Below are 10,753 nucleotides of genomic sequence, written 5' to 3'. Positions count from 1 at the left end.
AATCCAGGAATAGCACATACCCCCACCAACTACAGGTGCTTCCTCAGCCTGACAAAGAGTTTTTCAACCTGAAAGCTGGTATCCCAGGCAGCTAAGCTGAGCTCACCTGGAGCCTCACAACTCCACTGCAACCAGCAAGCCTCAGGCCTGTCAAAGACATGACATGTCTGGGCTTTCCCCAGCCAGGACTGTGTGCATGTGTGTGTTAGCTGGAGGTTATAGCGCCTCCTACATGCCTTTCACCAAGAGATCATTGGTCCTGGCATTTATGGGGCTGCTGTGCTGCAAGCAGTCCCACCAGGCCTCCCTACCCTTCCAGGGTGCAGTTTTAGTGGTCATGCCCAGGACCTGGGGCCTCTTCTTTCTCTAGCTCATACGTCCAAGTTTGTCCTGTCATGGGAGCGAGCTCAGCAGGGACATGTTCTTCCCCTGCTGGCTGGTGATGCAGTGAGTGGCATTCCCTCTCCAGCTGAGAGCGGGGCATTAACTGGTTTTTAAAAAATGAAAAAAGGAAACAAGTGCAAATGGAGCGAGGAGGGTGGCACTCAGTCCATCTGCAGGTGGAGCTTGAGGAACCCAAGCAGCGGGAGGTTCACTTTCAAGAACACCAACTGCTTCACCAAACCAGGATCCAAGCAGGTGTGGTGGGGTGTCACAACATCTGCAGCAGTGCTGAACACCCTCTCACTTGAAACACTGGTTGGTGGACAGGACAGGTGTTGCTGGGCAACCATGGCCAGATCCTGCCACATCTGGCTGTGGCTTGCCCAGTAGGCCAAGGGGTCGCAGTCCAGGGGCTCCATGTCCTCAGCGAGATAGGTAGCCGCTGAAGCCTTGGCACTACCTGTCCGAGGCTGGGGTCTGGTGTGTTTGGACCCCAGCATTGAAGCCATGCCCTTGGCCTGCATTTGGCAGTGGCTGGCATGGAGGAGAATGGCTGGTGCTGGGAGTGCTGTCGCAGAAAAGTGGTTCCCCCTCTTCCATGTCTCCTCATCTCTGCCCTTCTGTCTTCTTGACTCTGACCAGCACCTGCATCCAGTGATCAAGGGTTTTGGTGCTGCCAGTGCACATTCTCCCCTTCACCCTCGGGTCGTACATGCCTGCCAGCATGTGGACCACCTGGACTGGAAGGGATCCATCTGTCTCCTGATGCTCTTACAGCTGCCTCACCAGTGCCCGCACATCTGGTGATAGCAGCTTGTCCCAGCCAGGAACTTTGATCCCCTGGAACTTCTGCATTTGATTCTCCAGTTCCCTCAGTAGGGGGATCACCTGGCTGAGGAGGGCTTTGTCAGTGCTAAGGGTCTCAGTGGCCTTGAGGAAGGGCTTGAGGATCACCAGGATCTGGGAGATGGTACCCCACTCGGCTCTGTTCAGGGGGCCACTGATCCTGATCTTCCTAAGCAAGGCCATCTCATGGATGGCCTTTTGTTGCTCCACCAGCCCCTCAGGCATCAGGTGTATGGAGTTCAACCGAGTCTCCACATCCTGCGTGATTTTGTGCTGCAGGTTGCGGAGCTCTGCTTGTTTCTCCCGCAGCATCTTGCCCTCCTTGATACTGTGTTGGAAGTAGCCCGCCACCTTCTTGCATTTTGAAATCAGCTGGCTTGTAGCAGTAGTGGTGGTGGCGCCATCACCAGCAGCCCTGTCCCCCTCCAAGGCATCTCTGACTATGAGGTGCATTCTGTGTGCCACACAGTGGGGCATCACAAACTGCCTTGACCATATTGGCCCCATTGTCAGTGACCATGAACCTGTGGGTGAGCTCAGCCTGATCAATGAGCCACCCCTGTTCCATGCAGTTCATGGCCGCCTTGATCTCCTTTGCCATGTGGGACTCATCCAGTACCTCTGCTTGGAGGAGAGCCCACCGATGGCCTGACTGATGGCACCAGTGCCCTGTGAGGGAGAGGTAGGTGTGATCGCTACCTCGGCTGCTCCAGATGTCAGAGGTGAAGTGCAAGGCTACCTTGGCCCTGCCTTGTGCAGCTCCTCCCTCAGGTACTCCCTGCATGCCGTCCTGCTAAAGGTGGTGTGTGCCAGCACTTGGTAAGATGGGGCCAAGAGCGCCATGAGCTGCCTGAACCCTGGCCGCTCAACTAAGGAGAAGGGCTTTTTATCCAGAGCAAGCATCTCCCCAGTTGTCTGTCTGGGTGATCTTGCTCACCTTGGGAGTGTGCCCCCCTCTGTCTGCAGCTTTCCCCCACCACTGCAGGGTGGCCTGCTTGTGCTTTGGAGGGGCAGGGACTTTGGAGTGAGTGGGAGACGTTCCTTTGGGCACTCGCACTGGTGCCAGGCTGAGAAGGAAGAAGGGCAAGGGGGTGCTGCCTCCTGAAATGCAGCAGCTTCACCGTGGTGGTAAAGTGTTTTGCCTCCTTGCCTCAGCTGATGTGCCTTTGGCAGTGCTGGCAGATGGCATGCATGGGATCATCTGCCACCTCAAAATGATCCCACACTACACTACTCCCCCACTTCTGGGTTGAGGGTGGGGATCCTGCCTTATTCCCCTCCTCAGCAGGCTGAGGCACAACAGCAGGAGGAGCTGACTCAGCTGAGCCACTTGCCTGAGCCTCCACAACCTCCTCAACCTTCTCTGAGGTGCTGCTTCCAAGAGAAGGAGACCTGAGTCTAGGGAAACTTTGAAGAGTGTGAAGCACAAACTCAGATTCCTCCTCGGTCCCCAGAATTGCTTTAACCAGGGTGCTCAGGTCTCCTGGTTCCAGCTCCAGGTCCTCCTCTGGCAGTGGGAGGCTTATGCTGGGAGATGAAATTGGGGTGGAGGAGATGATCATTCTGCTGCTGGTGCCTATTTCTGGAGTGGGGAAGGTGGTGCAGGTGCAGGGATGTCCCACCTTCTTGCTTCCAGTGGCAGCAGAAGCCTCATGGCTGTTCTGGAAGAGGATGGGGGGGGGAGGGGGGAGGGAGACAGGACACTTGCAGCTGTAGCTTTCCCCCCAGCCCCTCTCCCACCCCTGCCGGAAGATCTGGCACTTGCCTTTCCAGCACGCTTCATGTTAATCCTTCCTGTGCTGCAAAAGGTGCTTATGTGTGACTTCTTCTGTGTTGTGTGGTTTCTTTACTCTGTTTTGTGTGTGGATTCTGCTCTGATTGATTGATTGATTGATTGATTGCTTGATTTATTAATAACTATAACCCCGGAATTGACCGTAGCCCCCCTCCCAGCCTTGATGCCCACCCCAAGCACAGCCCGGCCTTGAGCATGCAGCAGCAGCAGCCCACTCTCTCCCCGCATGCAGATCTAAGGGGCACGTACTCCCCATGCCTCCCCCAGGAGTGCACACAGGGGTGGGAACTGCCTGCTCTCTCCCCACCTTCTGGACGAGCTGCTCGCAGCTATGTCCCGCACCCTGTCCTGCCTTGACTACAGTGCCTGTCCCAGCCCCCCTCCCTCACTGTGGGGGACTCCATCTGCACCTCCCATGCCCCTTCCCACCCCCGACTTACCAGCCTGATGCTGCTTTCCAAGCTGCTGGATTGCAGTCTAATAGGTATCGGCTGATGTGGCCTGTTGATAATTGGCCATCTGTATCGTCTCAAAAAATCTTTATCGGTGCACCCCTATATCTGACTGCTGCTATTCCTGTGCTACGGTCCCATGATGGGCACATTTGAATGTGCATTATTGCTATTTTTAAGGCAGGGACTGTTTTACAGCTAATTCTAGGCAGTGTCTTGTCACATTTCTGGTCTTTTGGACTTTTGGAGTTGCATTTCGAATTTCCATGTTTTTAATGTTGCTTTTAGAAAAATACTACCGATACAGAACTTTGGAAACACCCTTACATACCATAATTTACATTTTATACCTTGATTGAAATGTAAGGTCCTTTTTCTGCATGAAAACTTACGATGATTGTACTTTTTCCCTGTTTTCACATTTTTGTTTCAGAATGTTGTTTCAGCCATGTTATCTTGTTACTAAAGTAATCCTTTAATGTATTGACTCTTGCTTCAGAAGGAGAACAAGTTGAAAGGAACCTTCACCCCACTTCCATGATGCTGACAAGTACCGTGAACCTGTTACAGACACTGTGTCTTTCTGCTGGAGTCCATGCTGAAGTCATGCAGAATGATGCAACCAGAACTTTGTGTGGATTACTGCGCATGCTTGTGGAGAGTGGGACCATAGATAAATCAGGTATGTGGAGTATGCAGTTGTCTGACTTGAACACTTCAGTTATGGGGTGATGAGACTTGCATGATTTCAAAATAATTTTATTACTTTAATTTTTAGTCTCTAGTTTAGCAGCATAACCCAGGCCTTGTTCAAAGCTTCCATCTTGTCTATTTGTGGAAGTGCAATAAAATGTTTTGTATGTGCTTTTCCCTGACTGATGCTGCTGTTGCTGTGTTAAAACACAAATAGGTGGCTTCTACAAGGAATCTAAACAAAGGCTGTCTTTATTTACTTCTGGTTGAGAAGCACAGTATAACTCTAAGTCATGAAGATACAGTTACTCTAAGCTATTCCTTCTTGTAATAGAGCTTTAAGATCTGTCTAATAAAGTGGACTGCTTTCAGATGTTGCAGTATGGTTGGCAGAAAAGTAAATTGTTCCTGTATTGTTTTTATTTCCAGCTTCCTTGCCAAATAAATTGGTTTATAAGGAACAGCATAGAAGCTGGTGCACACTGGGATTTATTCGAAGTATAGCCCTCATGCCTCAGATGTGCAGCACCCTTAGCACATCTCAGTGGATAACATTGCTAATGAAAATTGTGGAGGGGCATGAATCTTTTACTGCTGCTTCACTACAGAGACAGGTAACTTGCGTTTCCAGATTTTTTTGGTATGCAGCGAACTTAGTTTCATTCGTCTTGTTACAGCACCCCACAACCTGGAGATGGTTTCCCTTTTTTATTTATTTTTTAATTTCTTAATTTAAAAACCTTCTACCAGTTAACATGCATGCCTTTTGTATAAAATTTGTTCATCTTCACCATTCAAGAGAGGGCTGATTTGCCAACTACTCATTAAATCTACTGTTAAGGCTGTGCCCTTTTCTTAGTGTATATACTGGTCATTAGGGGCTGATATAGTGATCAGGTGCTCTGCCTGCAGCCAGCTCAAGTGAGTGGCATCCCAAGTCCCACTCTAGCCCTACGTAACTTTAAAAGCTTTTGGATACTAACAAACATTTCCTCCTGATGGTTCTCCATTGGGTAAAAAAAAAATGGGAGCACTTGCTCAGTGTGCTTTAATTAAACTGAGTTGCAGAATATCCAAAGGACTGTATATATGGGGAGGTTACTTGCAAGAGTTACAAAAAGAGACCTCTGAGAAGTCTGCTCTGTGCTTGAAGACATTTATTCTCCCAGGGGAAAGTGGTCTGTCTGCAAGGTCTCTGGGGGCTACAGATTTTTGTAAAGGCTTCATAGAGTGGTAAGCCAAAAGGGATGATTCATTCACGTAGCCTGATGTTTTGTATGTTGTAGTTCGTTAGATTTCACCAAGATATCACTTTATAAAGCTCAGAAATTTTAGTTAGAATATTTCAGTCAGACTAAACTGTGCCACAGTCAAGAAGTAGAGCCCTGTGTACCACCAGTGTCAGAATCTCGTAAAATAGCAGAGATTGATTACATGCCCAGATGATCTTGGCTCACTCCATGTGAAAGGCAAAAAATCCCCAAGTTTTCTTCTAGGTTGACTTAGAGAGAAATTCCTTCCCAAACCCAAATCTGATGATCAGCATGACCCAGAGCAGGTCATCAAGGCATGGCAGCCAGGCCTTTTTAAGAGGATTGGCTATGCTACCTTGGTGATGGTCCACCTTATCCAGTGGCAATATCAAATGCTTCAGAGGAAAGTAGCTCCTCTCCCAAGGTACACCTTATACCCACTTATATTTTGGGGAGGGGAGGGAAGAGAATTGCCACAGAGAGAAGATTTTGTTTTTGGTATATCCTGTAAGAGAGATGTAGCCTACTTGCATCAGACTAGGGTAGAAGTTCAGAAAAATAGTCTGCAGCATTTTTCCAATTTAAAATGCTTACACTTCTTTACTTTTTCATTTGAGACTTGCGAGATCATGTATACTCTGTAGTTTTAGCTGGCTTTCTATAGAATATCAGGCTAATGTGAAATTGGTTAATTAATTTTGTGAAAGCCTTTTACTTTGTACAGTATGCGCAGGCTGTGTGGAAAACATTTTCAAACAGTAGTTTGGCTGTTTGCGTTCAGATACTATTCTCTCTTGCACCTTACATTCTTAGAAGACTGCTTTTTCTTGGATTGTTTTGGAGGTCTGAGACTAAAATGTAAGCTTTTGGTTCCACATTTGGAACCTGATCCAGATCTCCTTTTCCCCTTCCTATTCCTGTTCTTCCATTTTCATCAAGTTTTCTGTGGGTAGACTCGCTGTTCCAACCTAATTTTCCTTTTTAATGCTGTCAGTGCTGTAAGTAATAAAATGTATTACTAACATGAATTGACATGGCAGACAACCTGAAAATCACTAGAAAGTCTGGATAATGAATTTGCTAGCAGTCAGAAACAACAAGGATTACAGTGAAGAGTACCAAGGGGTGACTAGTCTTAATACTTCAATATAGGTGAAATCCAATGGCAAATAATCCTTATTTTAAATATCTGGTAACTTACCAGGTAAAACGAAATAACTCTGATTCCATTGTTTCTTTAGATCCTTGCTGTGCATTTATTAAAAGCGGTACTTCCATCCTGGGACAAAAATGAAAGGTCAAGAGATATGAAATTCCTTGTGGAAAAACTGTTTGGTTTTTTAGGCAGCCTGCTTAGTACTTGCTCTTCAGATATCCCACTACTCAGAGGTACAGTATACTTTTTTCTTTAATGGTTTAATTTCTTTGTCATAATTAAAATCAACAAATCCTGAGTTTGGACTGCTTCATTTCAGAATCTACTCTGAGGAGGAGGAAGGCCAGGCCTCAAGCATCTCTGACTGCAACTCACAGCAGTACTTTAGCAGAGGAGATAGTGGCACTGCTAAGGACACTCCATTCACTGAGCCAGTGGAATGGACTCATAAACAAGTACATCAACTCTCAGCTAACCTCCATCACCCACATCTTTGCAGGAAAACAGTCAGAAGGGGTAGTTTCCACGTTTTAAAATAAGCTCATTTTTAAAAAAAATAGAAATAATTAAGAAAGTAAATATTCTAATTTAATGTAATTTTCTGTTTAAGTGTAATTTTGAAACCATTTTGTAAAATATTTTCTTACTGTAACTTTAAACTTGATTTTATATAATTTCTTTTTTGAAAAGTAGATAGAAGTATTTATTTTCTCTCTACAGTTAAATTATTACTATTTTTTATTAGGCTGTTCTAGAAGACTACTTCCCTGATTCTGAGAACCCTGAGGTGGGCGGACTAATGGCAGTACTGGCTGTAATTGGCGGAATAGATAGTCGCTTGAGGTTAGGTGGACAAGTAATTCACGATGAATTTGGAGAGGGCACAGTGACACGCATCACTCCAAAAGGAAGGATCACTGTACAGTTCTATGACATGCGAACGTGTAGGGTGTGTCCCCTAAGTCAGCTAAAACCGGTAAGTGGCCCCTACTGGTCTTACTCTAATGGGATGCATTTAAAAAGGTTACACTTTCACAGGAAACTGAAGTAGAATGTTTTTTGCTTTCCAGTTGAAATCAGTGTGACAAATTAATGTGTTCTGAAAAATAATTTGCTTTTCAATGAGCAAATAATATGCCAGTGCCACAGCTGCAGGGCTTAGTGCAAATCAACAGCAGTATTGGGGGGGGGGCGGAGTTTCCCCAGCCCTGCAAAGTTATGTCTTCTTTTTGGGAAGCATATGTGTTTTGAACTTCATGAAGGCAAGGCTTTTAGTAGTATCATGAAGAAGCAGATTGAATTAGACTAGGCTCCTCCATAGGCTAACTTTAGTCTGCTAACTTTGGTGACATGAACAAAGTGTCTTGTGTTCACTGCGATTTATATCTCAAGGTACCCAAAGCAAAACACATTTTTTCTCTCTGGTGAAGGCACAGCCAGTATCCCAGTCTTGCTTTCTCTGCTCCAGGAGTAGCAGTGCTTTCTTCTGTCTCTTCTGCCTGTTTTTCTTCTTCCTGCCACACTTAAATGCCTCGCCACTACAGTCCCAGTAGCTCATTTGCTTTCTGTGGGTATGTCTCCATGAGATGCTAACAGCGTAGTAGACTGATTCTACTATACATTAGCATGGCATGAAAAAAAACCCATCTAGCATGCATTAATGCAACTTAAAAAGCATGGACTAGTGCTACTGTGTAGTAGTACCAAATATGGCACATTTAGTTAGTACCTGTTATTACTAAAGGTAATAAACTAAATGCACCATAATTACAGTGCATTAATGCATGTGTAGACATGCCCTGCAGGTCTGTAGAGACAGCAGCTATCACCAGTTGTCCCAGCTTAAGAGCAGTGAGAGAGAAATAATTTATTCTGTTAAGAGTATGGATCATGTATACTTCAAGAATGTCTAAATATGTGAGTAATAATCATCAATTTCTTTTGCTCTTTTTAGCTTCCAGTAGTAGCTTTTAATGTGAACAACTTGCCTTTCACTGAACCAATGCTGTCTGTCTGGGCTCAGCTGGTAAACTTGGCTGGGAGTAAGATAGAAAAGCACAGAATGAAGTCTCCCAATCAGGGTCTTTCAGGTATCATTTTCTGTTTGTCATCAACTAACTCTTCTCTTTAAAATGCTGATAACATTAAACTTTCTACAAAGAAGCTGGTCCTTATCAACTCATTTCTTACCTGGTTGGCATGGAGTAGGAAGTGGTATACAAAATGGAAACACATGACCTTTCTGGGTTGCGCCCGTAGGAGTTGGAAAGTTTGAGAAGCAGTTAAAATGTATTAGTTCCTAAACACTGTTAATGGAATCTTGTTTATATCTTGGTTAGAAGAATATAGATCTAGTTTGTCTGGAGCCTTTCCTTGTCTGAAAATACTTGATGCAGTTTCTACCTAACTATTGTTGCCACAACTAGGTCTGTTGCATTTTAAATTGAGAGAGACTTGGTCTACATTTGGCATATTAACTGAGAGAGCACTGTTTTCATTTTAACATCGTACTTAGTTACTAGGCCCTGTACTGGTTCCTTATACTAGTACATTTCAAACTTTCTATTTTAGTCCTTGCCCACTGTCCTTTCCAGCCATAACTGACTGTATTAAAAACTATTCTTGTGAGTCAGTCAGCAGTTTGCATTTAACTTTGTTATTTTGAATACCTTTTGTTGTCTAGCTAATGACAACTTAATTGTTTTTGATAGGTCAAGTGGACCTGGATCTTCTGAGGTGTCAGCAGTTAAAACTGTACATACTGAAAGCAGGTCGAGCTTTGCTTTCTCATCAAGATAAATTAAGGCAGATCCTGTCTCAACCAGCTGTACAAGAAGGTGGATTAAATCCTACAGGTAGAGCTTTTTTATCTTGGCAAGCTCAGTTAGCTGCATAGTCAGCCATGTGCACCATTGTAACTGTTGCTGATTATTAGTCTGTAACATAAAGAATCTGTAATGTTGTTGTTTTATTTAAACTAATTATGTGGTTGTGTTAGGTTCACTCAGCAGATGACCTCACTTCCCTGTCTTGCACTTCTAGTGTGTACGAGTCTTCTACATTGTGGCCTGAAACTTTGACTTCCCCTCAAAGACATGGAGAAATCTTTGGGGAGTTTTCACTGGATCTGAGAACATTTATACTACTCTTTTTAAGCTTTTCTAAACTAGGCGAGTCAAGCTAAGTGTTTGGAGCCTAAAATGCTGGGAATTGCTTAACTTGTTAAAAAGGCAAAAACTCTTGTAGATCACACCTTTTATTGGACCAACCACACAGGCTGTGGATTTTCCATTGTTAGTGGCAAATTTTGTTAATTTTCATGTTAAGGTAGTACTTAAGTGATGTTGTGTTTGGTACAGGAATGTGTAGTTGCTGCAGTAAAAATATTACCCACAAGAATTCTTTTGCATATATTCTGGACCATCATGGCAATATCATCCTAATTTATTAAACCTTTTAAATATTTTTTTGGAAAGTTAATTTAGCTGTCTTGGAAAAGAAGAAATCAGTTTAGATTACTTTCCCTAGAATTGGTGCTGAGGGCACAGTTAATAGACTTTGGATGAAGTTCTCTTCAATATAAGTAGAGAGAGAAATATACAGGGGGAATCAATGGAATCATTGTATGACTCAAGGTCATCTCTTCTTCAGACCATTTTGACAGGGTTTTTTTGTGTTGAATTCTATTGATGTTGACAAATTTCCTATAAACTGCTCTGATAGTACCCCAGTGCTCTGTGTGTATTTGTACCTTTCCTATTTTTCCCTCTTCAGTTTTCAAGGTGATGTTGGTGGTCTTAAGTAGCTGCCACTTTACTTCAAGAGGAACCACAAATTGTTAAATGACAGTCAGTGGAGAATATAGCAATTCTACAGCTAAAGGTGGAGCTAAACAAATGTCTGTTTTGCTTTACCTTTCATTTCATAGTTTCATAGTTTCTAGGGTTGGAAGGGACCTGAGCAGATCATCTAGTCTGACCCTCTGCCATGGCAGGAAAGAGTACTGGGGTCAGACGACCCCAGTAAGGTGGTCATCCAACCTCCTCTTAAAAACCCCCAGGGTGGGAGCCTGCACCACCTCACTTGGAAGCTGGTTCCAGACCCTAGCTGCCCTGACTGTGAAGTAGCGCCTCCTGATGTCCAACTTAAACCTTCCCTCCGCCAGCTTGTGACC

General features: G+C 44.6%; 1 protein-coding gene across 3 annotated transcripts in view; it reads left to right on the top strand.

Moving 5' to 3' along the window:
* HERC2 (HECT and RLD domain containing E3 ubiquitin protein ligase 2) overlaps positions 1 to 10,753 on the top strand; it is a 217,422-nt gene that overhangs the window by 132,124 nt on the left and 74,545 nt on the right. For all 3 annotated transcript variants that reach the window (XM_019524227.1, XM_019524228.1, XM_019524226.1), the window contains exons 38-44: positions 3,977 to 4,159; positions 4,600 to 4,784; positions 6,665 to 6,812; positions 6,899 to 7,095; positions 7,325 to 7,555; positions 8,534 to 8,669; positions 9,291 to 9,434. In XM_019524227.1, coding sequence (XP_019379772.1) covers positions 3,977 to 4,159; positions 4,600 to 4,784; positions 6,665 to 6,812; positions 6,899 to 7,095; positions 7,325 to 7,555; positions 8,534 to 8,669; positions 9,291 to 9,434 — 1,224 coding nt within the window. The remainder of the gene's footprint in view (positions 1 to 3,976; positions 4,160 to 4,599; positions 4,785 to 6,664; positions 6,813 to 6,898; positions 7,096 to 7,324; positions 7,556 to 8,533; positions 8,670 to 9,290; positions 9,435 to 10,753) is intronic.

Source organism: Gavialis gangeticus, unplaced genomic scaffold (genome assembly GCF_001723915.1).
Source record: "Gavialis gangeticus isolate Ggan-Ray unplaced genomic scaffold, GavGan_comp1, whole genome shotgun sequence".
Classification (NCBI taxonomy): domain Eukaryota; kingdom Metazoa; phylum Chordata; order Crocodylia; family Gavialidae; genus Gavialis; species Gavialis gangeticus.
This window is presented reverse-complemented; position numbering and strand designations above follow the sequence as displayed.